General features: G+C 33.9%; 1 protein-coding gene across 3 annotated transcripts in view; it reads left to right on the top strand.

Moving 5' to 3' along the window:
* The window catches only part of LOC132696314 (transcription factor CP2-like protein 1), a 46523-nt gene that overhangs the window by 9507 nt on the left and 18073 nt on the right, over nt 1-18943 (top strand). For 2 of the 3 annotated variants that reach the window (XM_060661079.1, XM_060661071.1), the window contains exons 3-8: nt 7104-7212; nt 7382-7632; nt 9099-9325; nt 11826-12038; nt 14303-14566; nt 17510-17577. In XM_060661079.1, the coding sequence (XP_060517062.1) occupies nt 7104-7212; nt 7382-7632; nt 9099-9325; nt 11826-12038; nt 14303-14566; nt 17510-17577 (1132 nt within the window). Of the gene's footprint in view, nt 1-1860; nt 2019-7103; nt 7213-7381; nt 7633-9098; nt 9326-11825; nt 12039-14302; nt 14567-17509; nt 17578-18943 lie in introns of those variants that run through there. The other variant, XM_060661087.1, reaches the window with a different exon arrangement.

Below are 18943 nucleotides of genomic sequence, written 5' to 3'. Positions count from 1 at the left end.
TCAATTACGTCACAAGTCAGATCTTGACAAAAAGGACCCGCTCTCGATCATAATAACCGTTAACCAACACAATTCACACGGACAGTGGATTGATAGAAAGGGATCAATAGAATGGCCTGCAAGATCTTCAGATATTACTCCATTGGATTTTTTCCTCTGGGGATATTTAAAACCAAAAGTGTGCAAGGAAAAACTACAAAATTTGGATGATTTCAATAAAATTAGATAAGAAATAAGGCAAGTTCATTACATTTGACGCACACAATTCGATTTTTTTTTTAAATAAACTTGACTAGACTTGACTTCGACTATTTACTGCAAGAAAACCAATGTCGGTTTTTTAAACGAATTTGTTCCATATTTTAGCCGTTCACTGTATTTAAATATCCAAATTAAACTCATTTTAACTCTTGACAATTCTTTAAAGTTTGGTGAACAATGGGTGGTTTCTCAGCAATTCTTTGAGATGCTGGTTAGTCCGTACTGGTTGGTGTTTTCATTTTACGAATTTTTAAAGTGGAATAAAATGATTCACAGAATCATCATCATCATCAGAATTCACATCTGCTCTTCTCTCTAATAATTTCCACATTAGAGATATTAAGCGTTCCATCACAAAATACACTTCGAAAAACAATGAGTCCGAAAGTAACGCAATTCTTGCCACCACGTATCAAAAGATTTATCACCTGTCCAGAAATCTCCAATTTCTTCGATAGGTCAAAGACAAAATTTCGTTTGATGTACCAGAAGTTTACAGCATTCCATGAATATGCGACAAAGCATGCTTTTGGAGAGACCGGACGAACAACACCAACTACGCTCAAAGAACATGAGAGAACCTTAAGACTAAGACAACTAAACTCATCAGCAGTTGTCGAACCCAATCACGAAACCGAACATCAAGTCTTATTCGATGAACTAAAGTTTTACATGTAAAAAACTTTTTTTCCTCCTTTCGTCAATCATCCTGTTGGCTCCTTCAGAGCTTGACTGAAACTGGCTCGTATTTTACTCTGTACTTGCTTATATATTGTTTGAGGAGGGCGGAGCTAAATGAAGGCCATGAAGATCGTCTCGGATGACTGTTATAGATTTCTGCAAACTCTCGGATGTTTCGTTGGTAGAAACTAATAATAACTTCCCATTGTTAGATATTCTTATCAATAGAAAATCAGACCTAACATTGGGTCATGTCGTGGGTGTTTACAGAAAACCTACGCACACAGATCGATATTTTAATGCATTGTCACATCACCATCTGGGCCAAAAATCATCGGTTATCAACTGTCTCGTTTACAGGACCGTAAAAGTATCTCAGCCCGAGTCATTGAATCCAGAATTAGAACACCTTATCTCTGCTCTTTTTTTTTATTATTTATTTTTTATTATTTTTCAATATAATCCCCCTTAACAGGATGATTGCAAGTTCAACTCAACAAAAACCTACCCAGGAGGAATCCAGAAGTTTTGTACAAAGTATTAGTATTTTAGTTGTGCAGTTAGTAAAAAAAGTCCTATAAGTTGCACACGAAAACGACCACACCGTATAGGAAAACGTTACTGCCGCTTGAATTGAATTTGATTCGACGAATTGCTCGTTGGAATATTATATTTGGGTTTATGTTTCAAAAATGTTAATTATTTAATTTACCTCTCTAACCAGAATCTTGTAAAATATCGTCTGATCTTCAGATAATACGTGTCGAATCGTGCGTAATTCGTGTTTTTAGCAATGGAATTTTTTATTCGGTTAAATTGGTAAACTCTTAATTTTTATTGCGTGTCTCACATTCATGATCTCCGTTGTAACAATGCCATTAAAGATGTCAATTGGGGTTAATTTGCCGATGCGCCTCGGAGTTAGTTTTCGCCATCTATCTCGGTGTTTCGTGCCGCCATTGAAAAAATCTTCAACATGTTTTTGATTCTTTCAAAAATAATTTCGATGTAGGTGCATCCGTAAACTATAGCTCTTAAAGGCCGTTTGTAAACCCAGTGTGCAAGATTTGAGTTAAGTAAGTTTCATTAACATTAACCAGATTGTAATTATTTTAATTAAAAAACAAATAAACAAAACAAAGAAACAAAGAAACATTGTTCAAGCCTCAATTTAATATAAGCCAAATTACCCTTAGAACAAAAAAAAGTACAAACAAAACTAAATATGATACGCAGAGTTTATAATACATTAATCATTAAATATGGTTTTCAATAAAGAGAGAAGTCGTAGGATAGAGGAGAATTATTGAATTCCAAGAAGATATTTTTTATACCGGTCTTTAAAACTTTTGGTTGACATTGTTAAATCGAAAAGGCGATAATGATCTTTTAAACAATTCTTTTCGATGTTGTGGTATTCTCAATATAATTTTTTTTCTTAGTTTGAAGTCATGAACATCTATACGAAAAGTGATTTTGTTAAAAAATATTCAGGAGATTTATACTTAATTAATTTAAAACAAAATGTAGCTAACTAAACCTACTGCACATGATCCTGTCGGCGAATTCCATAAAAAAGTCGCAAACATGAATTTTGTATTTTCTGGATACGATATTGGTCAGCATCACAACAATGACTGAACACAAAGTAGTTTCTCTATAACATTTAGAAGAAAATATCAGTCTTGTTATGTCACTTCCACCTCTTCCTTTTTCTATACTTCTGTTTGATTATTAATTAACTAAATATTAATTAAGATTGTACGGTTACTGTGGTGTCTTCTTTGGTTAGCGACAGCCTGCCTGGTCGCTATCTGTATTTCCTTGCAATAACGTCTTTTATTATTATTATATTGTATTATATTTTTGTGGCGTTTGTTATACTTAAATTGTGATAAAAATAACAGGTTTAGCTATACAAACGAAACCCAATTTCAGCACCACGAACTAGCGTTTCTTTAACACCATTCAACCTAACCAATCAAGCACTGCATACTTTAATCATCTCCGATTCAACACCGCACGTGGACCTTTTTCTTTGTCACCTAACCGACTTTAGGCGACAACTGGTCTTTGATCGCGCAATCAGTCTGTATTATTACGACCTTTTCATTTAAAAATTCGTCCTGTAGTAAGTCGTTCTCTGTCGCGTTCCTTATTGCTGACGTCATCGCGTCAGATTAAAAAATTGCATCCGCATCAAATTGGGACCACACGTTGTCCAATTTGTTTGGTAAAGTGTGCGCTTTGAATTGAACGCTACTCGTATTGTTTTATGTCGTGGTCAAAGTCGGTAAATAAAATAAAGCCTAATCCTAATCCTGTTTTCTTTTTTTTTTATGTTGGTCTCCCGAAAAATTTTAAACCACCATGTTAACGGAAAAAAGCTGACTATTATATGCTAAACCAAAGGGGAAGTTATGGGATATTCTTCTTCTTCTTCTTATGCAATGCCATGCAATGAGTGGGCCTTGAGCATCCAGGACTCATACAATACAATCGAATTTATATATATATATATATATATATATATATATATATATATATATATATATATATATATATATATATATATTCACGGATGGAAAAATGTGATGACACTATATTCCGGGATATCATCCGCCGTTTGTTTTGGGTTTCTTAGTATTGCTCCGATGGTATGGTCAGGTGTGTATGCCGTTGATATGTCGTGTTTCCGTAATATTCGGCCGATTTTGTCAGTAACCCCCTTGATGTATGGCAGGACAGCGATCGATCTGCGTTGGGTCTCGTCCTGCACACTCTGCTGCGGCTGTTGTTGTTTACTGATTGCCTTGCTGATGGTGCGCCTTTGGTATCCGTTTTGTCGAAGACAGGTACTAATTTTCTTCAGTTCTTTATCTCTGTTCCTCTCGTTTGTGAGCCTGAAGGACCGAGCAATTAATGTATTTGCCACTGCCTGTATCTGTGATGGGTGGTGATAAGATTTAGCGTTCAGATATCTATTAGTGTGTGTTGGTTTTCTATAGACAGTGTGTTCCAAGTGTCCATCTTCGGTCCTTCTGATGTGCACATCTAGAAAGGGCAGACTGTTATCCTCTTCAAGTTCTATTGTAAATTGAATCCTTGGGTGAATGGAATTCAGATGATCTAGGAATTTCAAAAGCTCCTCCTTGCCAAAAGGCCATACAACAAATACGTGATCAACGTATCTTGTCCATAGTTTTGGCTTTAGATTTGCCTTCTCTATTGCTTTCTTTTCGAAGTAAATCATGAAGAGGTTGGCAATCACAGGTGAGAGAGATGATCCCATTGCTGCTCCATCTATTTGTCTTTAAATTTTCCCGCTGTACATAAAGTAAGAGTTTTTCAGGCAATGTCTTGACAGATCCATTATGTATGGCGGAAGATCTTCGTTTTCTTCTATAAGCAAGAGTGCCTCTTCTACTGGAATACTCGGGTAGAGGAATTTGACATCGAAACTTGCCATAATGTCGTCCTTGTCCATCCTGAGAGAACCTAAAATCTGAGTGAAATGTTCTGAGTTTTTAACATAGGAATCTGCCTTTTCCACTATAGGCTGAAGTGCACTGGCCAGGTGTTTTTCCAGCTTGCATAATGGTGAGTTAAAGGCGCTTACGATTGGACGCAGGGGAACCCCGTCCTTATGGATCTTTGGGAGCCCGTAGAATTTTGGGCAACGACTCGATTTTTCCCTCGGAATAAGTTTCTTCTTTGTATCCTCATTTATTGATGAATCGAGAATTTTGGACTTAGTTGTTTTTTCCAAATATGTCGTGGGATCTCTGGTGACTAGTTTGTATATTGGGTCGTTCAATATATCCTCCAATTTTGCATTATAATCCGACGTATTCATGACGACAGTGGCATTTCCTTTGTCTGCTGGCATTATTAGAATGTTTTCGTTTTTGTTTAGATTCCTTAAGGCTTGCATTTCTTCTCTGCTTAAGTTTGGTTGCGGTGGTTTTGACTGTCTTAAGACTCTGGCGACATCTTGCCTAATTAACTCCGCATCTTGTTCGTCTATGGTGGAAAGACTTGCTTCGACGTTGGAAACGATCTCTTCGACGGGTACTCTTTTTGGAGCTATTGCATAGTTAAATCCCTTATGCAGGATTCCAGTCGGATGCAGGATTCCAGTCGGAGTTCAACGAGCGAACGGATGATATCCCGGAATATAGTGTCATCATATATATATATATATATATATATATATATATATATATATATATATATATATATATATATATATATATATATATATATATATATATATATATATATATATATATATATATATATATATATATATATATATATATATATATAAGCGTTCACAAATCGGTATCTGATATTTACTGATCTTGCGGGAATTGTAAGAAGCCTCTTTATTCTAAGAAATGCCCTTCTGTCACTTTCGATGAGGGATCGAATTTCCGTTTCTCGATTCAGATCACTTGTTAACCAGCATCCAAAATATAATAATATATAGATATAATAATACATATGTTAATGAACAAACTGTTCAGCACTGAAGTAATATTTATTGCTTGTTAGTACTTGTTCATACTGAATATGACGACAGGAGGCCATTTGTACTACCTAGAACACAGTCACAGTTGATTTTATGTTAGTCACAAAACGATAATGGCGCTAGAAAACGCTTTATCGATTTCTAATCTATCTGCAATTATCAAAAAGTTCTTTAGTTCTACTTTGCAATTTTTATCATATACAGCGTCTTTAAGTTTGTTGAGTAAGTAGTTAGAAACACTTGGGGACCAGAAACATAAATGATGTTTGCTTGATGTTTTTTGTTCACTGGGACCACTACACAATTATTTTTTTGTCGGGTATTCTGTTGTATGATATTTTCAAGTTTTTTTTGGGTTAATGCATATTAGCACACATATTTTGGTGTCATTATATACGACGCGAGTAAGGTATAACCGATTTTTATTAAATAGTAATTATAGCACCCACTTTTGCAAAACGTTTACCTCTTCCAAATAACGGTTTCTTACTCCTCGCCAAACCACAATACTGGAAAATCTGTTCTGAATATATGTTGAACAAAGAAGGAGAGGGTATCCAGCCCTGCCTCAAACCCCTTTTGATAAGAATAATGTTTGTTTGTTTTCTATTCTTATCGATGCTGTTTGTACTGTTCTTTGTACTTTATATATGATATTGATGTTATTTTGATTCACTCCTTGTTCGTATAGTAACTCTGTCAAAAGCCTTTTCATAGTATATAAAACAAAACGAATTGTTCTTGTTTTACATATGGGTCGCAGTTTGTATATATCCTTTTGCTTCTTTGAATTATCTAGAGTGCGTGGCCCATTAAGCTGATCAATGGGTATTATTAACATTTGTTTGCCCCGTTGAAATAAAAGAAGTTTTCGTCATCCGATAGCTTAAGCATCTCGGTGTAGATATTATCCTCCCCCTGGGCTTTGCGTGTATTTGATAGTTTTATTGCATGTTCCACGTTTCAAAAACGGTTTCAGGTTCTGTGCTCTCGTCTTCAAAACGTTCTTGTATATGATTGGTGCATATTGTTTCTACTTCTTCTTGATCTATCGTTTTGCTTATTATTGCTATTGACTAAAATATCCGACTTGGGCCCAGATTCGTACATGGCATTCACAAAGTCTTGATCTTCCATTAATCACCTTGCGAGAATTTTATGGATCAATAGGACTATCGTGCAGAATATTTTTTGATTCTAGAGTTTAACCCTTTTTGGTCAGTTCATTTTCACCCAACGTGGCTGTCTGTTTCTACTGTCTCACTCACACAAAACACTTTCAGATTTTCGTAGCAATATTTCATTTGCACAAAATACAGAAGCAAGAACATATTTAATTCATGTAAAATATGCGTCAGTGGCGTAGCCATTTTAATTTTTAGAATGTTATGAAGTGTTCCTATTTTTAAAACAAAATTAACAAAACAAACAAAAATTAATTCTAAAATGTTGCGTGATAGAAACAAAAAAATATTGTTTTTTTTTTAAATTTAGTCCCTATAACTCCAAAAACTTGCCAAATTGATTTTTTATATAGTGCAAATTAATTCACTAATTTTTCCACAAGTGTTGAGTTTTTCGCTGCATTGTGATTTGCTTTTTATAATGGGATATGTTTATTTTAAAGGCTCCCTCAGGATGCCTCAGTGGCAAGTAGAAGAATATGGTGACATCAATCAGGATATCGACAGTTCGCTCAACCTTACGCCGGAAACTGGAAGCGGACAATATGTCAGGTATTATTATAGTTGAGGTTTCATTGAACTGTAATTCCAAAAAAAAAAAATTATCCACTATATGTATTTTTATCTTTCTTAAACCAATTTAAATGTGATCTAAATTAATGAGTTATTACCAACTCAACATAAATTAACATTAAGTGTAATGTTGTTCTATTGTTTATAGCGATCACTTGCTTACCATCACGGGAATGACGGTATTCAAGCAGGAAGCGCCATCACCGACCGCAATTGGCGACGTCGCACAGTTGCAGATGACCCACCAGAATCGTCAGAGTCCGACGTCGACACAACCGGGCACTTTGGTTAACACTGTGAACAATTCCATCGAAGACGGCAATCAAAACGTATTCAATAACACCATCAATCAATTGCTGAGTCAAAGTGCCCTCGCTAACTTGCACAACGTCATCGAAAGTAATTATTTTGTTATATATTATTAACAATGATTTTTGTGTAGGAATCAAAATATAAAAAAAAATAATTCCACTTGTCACAAACTTTATTCGCTATAATGATAGAATCACTGCATCTTAAAGCCTATTCCTTAAACATAAATCTAATTCAGATATATGCTCCAACGTCTGATAGCAACGACTTAACTTAACCGACACACAGAAACACCAAGTCAAATTTGTTGCTTGGCCACGTCAAACTCAAGCTCAGACAAAGAAAACCAAGGCCTAACAACTGTAACGAGGTTGGTTGAAATTGGTGTTTGACTATGGCTTAATCAGCTTGATGAGCGGTTCCCTTAAAGTTGTCTTAAATCTGTAAAAGATGTGAAGGATAACACTAAATTTGGTTTTAGAGGCGGAATGGGAACCGGTGATGCTCTATATGCGATGATAGTTTTACTGCAAAAGTGTCGAGAATATAAGAGAATATTGACTTTCAATCAGGTGCAAAACTCAAAACTTATAGACCAATTAAAACGCATCAATACCGACCAACGTGACATTAACATCATAAAAAATCATATATTATAACCGAAAAGCTGGAGTAAAAGGTATTTTACAGACGGGAGTAGAAAAAAATATGAAACCAACGAAGTCGCGAGAGATAAGCATTAGACAGGGTTGTGTATTGTCATCGAAGCTCTTCAATATATATTCGTAGATTATATTCCAGAGCTCTATGCAACAAAGTGAAGGAGCGAAAATCGGAGATTGTGATTAACATAAGATTTGCGGACGATACCGACATTTTGGCAGATAGGTTAGATGATTTACAACATTTGGTTGATTGTGTCAACACGGAAAGCAAAGCACTGGGATTAACAATCGACATTAAAAAACGAAATGCATGGTCGTATCAAAAAGTAAAATAGTCAACACGCTACTGGAATAAATATAAATATCTAGGTCCCACGATCAACTCACTATTAGAGAAAGATGAGAAAGTGAAAATTAGGATGGACATCGCTTGAAAAGAGTTCATAAACCACCACAGACTTGGACACTTAAAGATCAGATAAAGAGCATCGAAACATTAGAATTTCAGGATTTTAGTATAATTGCGCAAAATTATTTGGACATATAGAGCATGGTAGAAAACTTATAACCATAGTTATAGTTCGACAAACATCTTACATGCAAAGAAAAATCGACCGTAGTGAAGGGGTTGGTAGAAAAAAGAAGTCATAGATGAGAAATGGACTGAATGGAGACTGGACGAATATTAATGTAGACTAACAAATTCATGTTGCAAGAGACACATACACATCATTTGAGCGAAAAGAAACTTGAAGCGGCAGCTACAGATTATTATTAATGAGTTTAAAATCACAACCAGTATCACACATCATCTTCACATTCATTCACATCCATTTTTGCACGCCTTACTTCAATTTCGGTGTAAGATTTGTTTCCTTTTTTGCATAGGTAACAATTTGTCGCCCTCCTCAAACTCGCAAGACAACTACGCAGTCTCTTCGACAAATTACAACCTCATCGAAGATTGCCGCTTTCAATACGTATTGGCGGCCGCTACGAGTATCGCTACCAAACAGAACGAGGACACATTGACCTATCTAAATCAGGGACAGAGCTATGAGATTAAATTGAAGAAACTCGGCGATTTGTCGATGTACAGGGGCAAAATGTTAAAGGTATGATTTTTTCAAAACTTTAATATGTTTTAACTCATTACTGGCCGCTGACGTAGTAATACGTCATTTTTTATTTAAAATCCAGTAGCCGCTGAAGTAGTAGTACGTTTTTTGACAGAATAACTTTGTTTGTGCCATCATTTATTTTAAGTGGTTTTTTATTAGTTTTTAAATAAATTTAGATTAATTTAACCTGCTTTATAATGGAAGAAGACGATTTTGAATAGAATAATATTTGCCATGAGACTAATGAGTTTTATGCTGATATATTATCTGGGGATGAAAATGATACAAATGAGAGCGATGATTCAGACATTGTAATCAATACTAAAAAAAAGGTTTTACCTATTGTAAGTGATTCTTAGAGCAGCGATTCCGATGGTACAGAGTTTGAAAACGACAATACAACTACACACTGATCCGAAAATGATAGTGATATATTGTTTTTTTTGGGAAATGATGGTGTTAAAGTGTTTCCAAAAAATCCTGAAAATTTGCAAGATACAGTGAACTTGTTTATTGGCGATGACTTTTTAAAATTATTTGTAAAGGAAACAAACAGGTATCATATGCAAAATATTCACAAATGTGAATCCGTGAAAAAGATTAAACAATAGACAGATACAACAATAGCCGAAATGAAGAAGTTTCTTGGTTTGAATATTTTAATGGGGCAGGTAAGAAGAAGTAGTATAATCGATTATTGGTCTACTGATCCACACATTGAAACACCAATTTTATGCCTCGAAATAGGTTTAGACAAATATTAGAATCGTTACATTTTTGTAATAATGATGAAACGCCAGAAAACGCAGATCGGCTCTTCAAAATTGAACCAATAACAGAATATTTTTTAAATAAATTGATGAAGCAATGATACCCCACAGAGGCCGTTTAAGTTTCCGAGTCTACAACCCAGGCAAGATAACTAAGTATGGTATGCTTGTCAGAATGTTATGCGAATCGCAAATTGCATACATAATAAACTTTAAATTCTACAACGGAAATGGACCAAAGTTGCAAAATTTCGCAAAAAATCTTTTAGATAAATATGAAAATATTTGGTACCGTGTTTACATGGATAACTATTATAATAGTGTTGAATTAGCAGAGTATTTGCTTTTCAGGAAGATAAGAATATGTGGTACAATTAGAGAAAATCGTGGGTTACCTCAAGATATAAAAAAAATAAGTTAAAAAGAGGCCATCATGTTTTCCGTAGAAAAAAAGATATGTTAATTCATGTTTAGTTTTCATTTTATTATTCCTTCGGGTTTTTATGAATTTATATATATAAACCTATAACTTATTTATTGGCTGCGAGTACAGCACGTGGAAGTTATTGTTCTACTTTTCTTCGCGGTATTAAAGTCTTGAGCTTAACGGACCGGCTGTACACGCCAGCGCTCTTACGCGCATGCTCCACTAAAAATCACGGTGAAACGCTAAATAGGTCGCTCTCATTGTGTGGTTCAAAAAATGATCAACAAATTTCCTCGCCGCCCAAGGCACAGAGACGCAGCACGGACCGGCCCTTCCGGAAGGAAGATCAAAAGCGAGGTAGGGTCAGTTAAGTTAAGCAATCAGAAATCTTTTGATCCTGTCTTGAGTAATTTTTGCGACTTCTTGCTGTGCCAACTGCGGCCAAAGTCCGGTAAAACCGGTAAAATACATCGTAAAACTGGTGAAATTATTATAAAAGCAGAATGTGTTATACATTACAATAAGTATATGAACGGTGTCGATATGGCAGATCAATACCTTTCTTATAATCCTATTATAAGAAAAAGTCTCACATGGACAAAAAAGGCTTTTACGTTTATGTTGAACTGCGCATTATTTAATTCATTTCAACGAAAATAAAATTTACCTCTTATTTACTATAAGTTGCTAGAAGGTGGGTCGAAAATTAAGAAAATGTGGGTTTAGAAGCAGAAGTTTCTGAAGGCCCATCAAAAAGAGCTTCTCGTGAAGATCCACCAAGTAGGCTTTCAGGAGATATAAACACACACAGACTTGGAAAACTTAAAAGTTCGGGGAAAAAAAATCCTCAGAAACGGTGCAAAATTCGCGGCATAAGGAGAGGTACACACTTTATGTGCGGATATTGTGAAATTCGTCTGTGTTGGAAAATGTTTTAGGGACTACCACATGAAAAAAAAATTAGAAATGTAATTTTCAAATTAGGTACTTTTTTTTTCCGAACAATTGTTTCAATTGTTTGTTTTATTTAGTTACTATAGTTTTAAATGAATAAACGCATATTATTATCTTGTTTATAGCTTTACTCTTGTTTAACCCTTAAAGAATCAATGGTATTAATTTAAGCATAATACATGATATAAATTTTAGCGGCTCCTGGCTTAGTGTCACGGCGGATAATGCCGGTATTCAAACGTTCGAAATGCAAACACGACCCTGTTCTGCGGCGGCTCGATTAAGAATTTTTAGTGGCCAGTTATGAGTTAAATTACTAATCAAACTGATTATTCTTTTATAGTCAATTGTTCGGATATGTTTTCACGAGAGACGTCTTCAGTACATGGAAAAGGAACAGCTGGCGTCTTGGCAAAGAACAAGACCTGGCGATCGAATATTGGAAGCCGATATTCCTTTATCATACGGGGCATTCGATATAATACAACCCACGAATGCCGTCAATGTGGTGCACTTTGTTTGGGATCCTACCAAAGAAGTTGGTGTATACATAAAGGCGAGTATTTTAATTTAATTTTAATTTGAACACCCTTATTTTTGGATGGAGAATAATGGAGTTTAATACTTACAAAAGTGTGGTGGCGTATATTTTAAAAATGTTGATTTAATATTTTAAGTGTCAGTTTGTGTGTTTTAGTGATAGAATCCATAAATGCTATGTTATATTGAAGATTTTAGCGCAAAGTTCTACACTATATTCACATCAGGAAGTTGAAAAATGTCATCTGCGTGTAGCCTAATTCGGATTACTTGGTCAAGACAAGTGCTGTATTAAGAATGAAAACATTTAGTACAAAACAACTAAAATACAGTAGCAAACATAACAAATATTCAAAACAAAAGCACAGAAATTTTTGCAATCAAATTACATATTTCCGCGTTCGTGAGATATTGTCCAGTAAGAACATTCAAAAAATTAAAATTAACATAAACCGTTTTTTATCTCGCAGTTCTTCGTTTGAAGAAAGCAGATAACGTCGCAATTGACTAAGACGAATCAGATCTTCAGCGTTATATCCAGTGTTTGGTTTGATATTTGCAACGCGAGCCACAATATTATGCCAGCATTTCTCAAACACATCCTGGGAGACTTTTTCCTAAGCATCGCATGGTAGACCTGCAGCGTGCTTAATAGATAAAATATGGCTTAAAAGATTTTTCCGATTAAATATTTTTTCCTCGGTATGATGGCATTTTGGTCCACAGACTGCAAAAGCAGTGTAGAATTTGGTGAAAGAAATAATGTGATAAATTGCCCCTTCCTATCATATTGGCTCTTCTGTATTTCCAAAATTAGCAGATTAATTAAGGCTTCTTAAATGACTTTTCCCCTGACGAATAAAAGAGTGATATACGAAAATTACTGTAGTCATCCATGCAGTCTTTGGTTTGGGAAATCTCCTGATATCCAAATTTTCAAGCACTATCAAATCCGGATTATAAAGTACACAATGCAGTTGAAAATCTGGTCCGAATCTGAGTTAATGAAGATCCAGATTATGGAGATACCACGAAATTACAAAATATACAGGATGCGCTAGTAATCTATGAAGTAGTAGAAAACATATCTCGATTGAGAGAAATCCTAAACTTCTTTCTGATCCATGTAAAAACGGTATACTGTGCAGCTAACTCAAGCTTGAATAATAGAGAAAGAAGAAAAGCCAACCTACTCTTTTTAAGTAATCTGTGTTCTTTGGTGGTTGAATTATAATTTTTCAGCAAAGGTAGGAATTGTGCACCTTCCGGTAACCCTGCAGGAAATTTTAACTAACCAACCAAAACTGCTCCTTTCATGTTTCATGAAAAACTTGCATTTCCAATCGTTTGTTCAAAAATCCTCCACAATCTTCTAATAGCAATGATTCCGAAAGCAATCCTACACTTGCCACTGCGGTCCTTCCTTACATTCAAAACATCACTGACGACATATCAAAAGTTCTAAAGAAGTATGACGTCAAAACCAGATTTACCACTTGTCCAAAAATCTCTCAACATCTTCAGTCCGTCAAAGACAAAATTCCATTTGAGATGCCAGGAGTTTACAGCATTCCATGCATATGCGGCAAAGAATACATTGCACAGACCGGATGAAAAATATCAACTAGACTCAAAGAACACGAAAGAGCCTTACGACTAAGACAAATAAAGTCATCAGCTGTTGCCGAACACACTCATGAAACCGGACACAAAATTTTATTTGATAAAACTAAAATTCTTGCATGTAATCAGTTCTACCAACGACAAATCCGAGAGTCTATAGAAATCTATTAACAATCTAACAATCTTAACCGCGACTCGGGTCTCTACTTGTCACCAATATGGGAATCAGCCATTTAGTTCCGTCCCCCTCAAACAATATATAAGCAGGTACAGAGTAAAATACGAGTCAGTTTCAGTCAAGCTCTGAAGAAGCCAACGGGATGGTTGGCGAAACCGTCAGCAAGTTCGACTCAGTAAAAACCGACGCACGAGGAATCCAGAAGTTTTGTAAAAAGTAAAATAAAACTAACCTTAAAATTCAGAGAAGTTAGTTGTATTACGCGCATGCGCAGAGAATTTGCTGGACAATAGTTGTCAAAGTATTAGGGAATTATGAGGGAACAGATTAGGGGTTTGAAACCAGATTCCAATTTATGAGTATACGGCAAAGACGAGTTGCGCATATTCCAACCATCACCAAATAAGTTTGACACAAACGTTAAACCAAACCTAATATGTTATTGTTGTAAAGTTTGAAAAAAAAATATTGCTTTTCAGGTTAATTGTATAAGTACGGAATTCACACCCAAAAAGCACGGCGGTGAGAAAGGCGTACCGTTTAGGATCCAAGTGGAGACCTACCAGAATGGAGATAACATAACAGGCAGCAAAAGGTTGCACGCAGCTGCCTGTCAAATTAAGGTGTTCAAATTGAAAGGGGCGGACAGAAAACATAAGCAAGACAAGGAGAAGATAATGAAAAGACCTCTGTCCGAACAAGAAAAATACCAACCCAGTTACGATTGCACCGTGTTAAACGATGTAAGTTAATTTAATTATTATCGTTGTTACTTATTAGAATAAATTCTAAAACAGAAAACAAAATCCAAAGTGATATAGGTATGTTGGAAACAAAAATATATATATAAATAATTTTTTGGACTAAAAGTTCATATAAGTGTAGGTCAGAGGTCAACTTCTTTTTAAATCGTTTTTTTTTTTTGTGAATATTCGTACTATCATCCAATTTTGTTGAAATGTGGTGATATTATTCTTTAAGGATAAGATACAAATTTGCTTGTACGTTAATATTGTCGAGAAAACATATAAGAAAGTATGCCAGTGTAAGTTTTTTTTTTCCGCATTAGCCAATTAAAAATATAACTTCAGTTTGCAGTTTTTTCTTTAAGTATCACCTTGGTATTCTTTTTGTGGTCCGGAGACATCTATAATAAGAAATAAATCATTGATTTTATTGTTTATTACAATTTTAATGTTTTTTTATTTTTTTTTCATATCTGGCTTCATTAAAAAAAACTAAAACAAATCTCGGAATCACAAAAAAATCAAGTGCAATGGTTATTTTATTTTATAAAAAAATGTTATAATTGCTTAAACAAAAAAAAAACTTGTCTAAAGTCGACGACTTATGTTTTTTTTTCAATTATTTTTTGCTGCAAACCGCGTGTTTGTGATTTGTTTCCCAAGTTGCGAAGGTATCGTCATCGAAAACCTTTTTCTTTTGTAGTATATATGACATCCAAAAGAACTATTACAGCCAGAGTCTCAAAATATCGAAGCTGCAATAAAAACATTTAATGTCAAGTAAAAACATATTTTTATTTAGCGACTGCAAACTTGATATTATTATCACCAAAACATGACACTCATTTTAATTATTATTTTAAAAATAAGTTGCCTTTACCTGTACGTATTTCATCCATATTAAATTAGGTTAAAATATATTTTGGAATTTTCAGGGGAAACGAACATAATCAACATAAATGTAAACTAACATAGTGTGGATAAAATATATCCTTTGGTTTAGTTTTCGCCAGCGCGGTATTTCTTTAATTATTATTTCTGCATGCAATTATAGAGGGTTATGTTTACATTATTTCTTTTACGGACGTGAGCCGATCACAAAAGGAAACCGCTTTTCGGTTTTTCCTGAGAGTTCGGGTCTACTTTTGATGCGTACCGACGAAGGGTTTAAAAGCAGGTCACGACGCTTGACCAGGGGCATTATGTATTAGACGATTAAACTAAAAAGACGGAAAAGACGTGAGTAACGCGGATGGCCGTGCCGCTTACTCTTTTTCTTTAATAAGACGAAAGACGAGTAGACGAATTGTAAGACGAAAGACGGGTAGACGAATTGTTGTTGTCCATGCCAAGTGTAAAAGAAGTGGTTGTTGTGCGCTGTGTGAATAAGTGAAAATAGAGTCTTATTTAATTTGCCAGAACGTCGGACTGTGTTTATTTCCTCAGAACCTTAGACTAACGATAAACAATCCTGCAATAGCGATATCGCCCTGTTACGTCATGACCAACTTAGCGATTATATATAGGGGATATATAGAGAAAATTCGTGGTCTCGGTTGGCATATAAAATGCATTTCTATTTGTGGACAAGATTTTTGGTAAAATACTCCTCGGTACTATTTGCGTGATTCTGTTTTAACTGTGATTTTTGATGTCTTGTTTGCTCTCACTGGTGATTAATTAATAATCTCATAATGAAATGTTTGGATTAATTAGATGATCATGAATCTATTTTTATTTTATTCATTTGTTTATTTATTTAGCATAAAGCTATAACAGAAAACAATAATATTTACATTTGAAATATACGAGCCAGTTGCAAAATAGGAAAATTTAAATAAGTATAAAAGTACAAAAGTACACAAAACAAAAGTTCATAACAACAGAAAAGAAAAATCAGGTTAAAATTTCAGACAATATATAAGTTTTAATTAATCTTTTAAAAGCATTTAAATTATCACTAACAAACCTTTATTTAAAATGGTATTCAACATATGTGTAGTATTGACTAGTACGGTTTCTAGTGTTATAGTCACGGACATTCTTAAAGTAATTAACCCTATTACCAATACATTACTTTTTGCTTTATAGTTAATATTTGTAACACGTTGAACATAGTCATCACAGGTGTATATCTATTACATTTTAGAATTGAACAATATTGCAGATGTGGCGCCGTCAAGATATTGTGAAGTGACAATTTTGTATAACTTGTTAAATTTTTGCCTGCTCTAGATATGAAACCCACCTTTTGTGAGAACTTTCTCATTATATAATCACAATGCGCATCAAAATTTAATTGTGGATCTAATATAATTCCCAAATATATGTTTCTCATACTGCACATTAATGCCATTTATATTAACACTCTCCAGATCCAAACCACTCAATCTATGTTTTTTGCCATAAAAACCGAAATTCGACTTCATGACATTAATGCTAAAATTATTATTGCACTCGATACAGGTTGATATCTCGCTCCATTTCTTCGAAATTGTTACCAACGACATATAATATAATTTTTCATTCAGAGAGAACATACAATAAATCAGCTAATAGTCAGTACCATATCATGTCCACTTTATAGATAAATTCTTTTTTTGTCGCAATAAATGATTGAAACTAATTACCCCATAAATTGTTATTTCTACGATCAACCTAAAAAAAAATGCCACTTTTTTGGTTAATGTTTTAAGTTACAAAGTTACGAAATTTTGAATTTCAATTCATATAACTCTAGCGGCATCTACCTTGAGATTTATAAACCGTATAGTGAATCGTGTTGAAAGTACGTCCTCTGAGTACTGTTAACAAAAATGTTTGAAATTTGTTTCTCGTGCTTGACGTTCTTAGAAATTTTAAGTAAAAAAGTAACAGTTAGAATCGAATCACTCATTTGCAGATGTGTTTGCTAAGTTTATGGTTTCGTAATCTTTTCAGATCCCGAGCGATGTGGTTTTGTGTCATTCTCCGGTGCCCACGAACGCTACGTTGCCGATAATTGAAAGGTAAGTTCTTGTACAAAATGATTTTAACATCCAGTGACCTAGCGATCGAAGCTACTAGTAATGATAATTGGAAAATAGTCACACGTGTCACTTTTTACCACTTGATCATAAAACGATTTTTTAAAATTTTGATTTTTTTTTTTTTATAATGAAAATTTTTAGCACATGCTTTACACATTTAAGTTTAAGATTCCGGAAGAAAATTTCACTGCGCGTCATTAGTTTAAACAAAATGAATTTATTTATGACAGCGCGCCGGGCGCCGTGGAAGCGCCGCGCTGCCGAGCGTCTCGAACTGCGTTGAAGGTTTTATCAGTGATAATTTAATATAATAATACAAAATATTATTATAAAACAAATTTTATTATTATTTATGTTATTTTATTATAATAATTATTAATAATTTGTTTTAACAATGTTATAAGGAATACTATCAATTTAGAAAAAAATAATCAACTTTAAATTTTTAAAACTGTTGTGGTTTATGTTTATTTTTTCTAGGTAATTTAGTAAATTATTATTTTTAAATTTACTAGTCAACACTCCATCCTTAGTTAACAAAATAAAAACCGCTTCGTTACGATTTTCATTTGTTTTTCGAAATAATTATTAAAAATAAAAACTGAAGTGTTGTTGACTTGTGCTTTTTTAGTTAATATTTTAGTATTATAATTTTTAATTGTAATAATAATATTTCCTGTGATTTAAAATGGGCCGAGTGAATTATGAAATTATGTGATTAAAAAATTAGTTTTAATTATTATTTAAATATAATGTTTTCGCTACATCTCATGGCAAAGTAGCGCGTGATGGCTTAACAGGGAGTGTAAAAAGACAAGCTTATCGTGGTAGTATCCAACATGATAAAAACATCCACATAACAACCACACTTTCCTTTTTTCAGTGGGCCCAAAATTCTTCTTAAAAAAAATACCAACCACGATTCGAACGCTTAACTACAATAAAAAATATTCGCCAATTTCATGATTTCAAACCATTGCAAAATTTTTCACTAGAATGCAGGCTCGTTTCAGAGGATGAAAAAGTATTTATTTAAAAAAAAATAAGTTTAATAAAAAAAAAAGAAAACAACTGACGACAAATTTACAATTTAATTATTTAAGCTTGTTTGTTCTATTCATTTTACGATTGTTAATATTGTTAAAAAAAATAAAATTTTATTAATAATAATTACAATAAAATAACATAAATAATAATAAAATTTGTTTTATAATAATATTTTGTATTATTATTTTAAATTATCACTGATAAAACCTTCAATGCAGTTCGAGACGCTCGGCAGCGCGGCGCGCTGTCATAAATAAATTCATTTTGTTTAAACTAATGACGAGCAGTGAAATTTTCT

The sequence above is a fragment of the Cylas formicarius genome, unplaced genomic scaffold (genome assembly GCF_029955315.1).
Source record: "Cylas formicarius isolate icCylForm1 unplaced genomic scaffold, icCylForm1.1 PGA_scaffold_10__41_contigs__length_53128322, whole genome shotgun sequence".
NCBI lineage: Eukaryota > Metazoa > Arthropoda > Insecta > Coleoptera > Brentidae > Cylas > Cylas formicarius.
The sequence above is the reverse complement of the archived record's forward strand: the minus strand, read 5'-3'. Positions and strand labels throughout refer to the sequence as shown.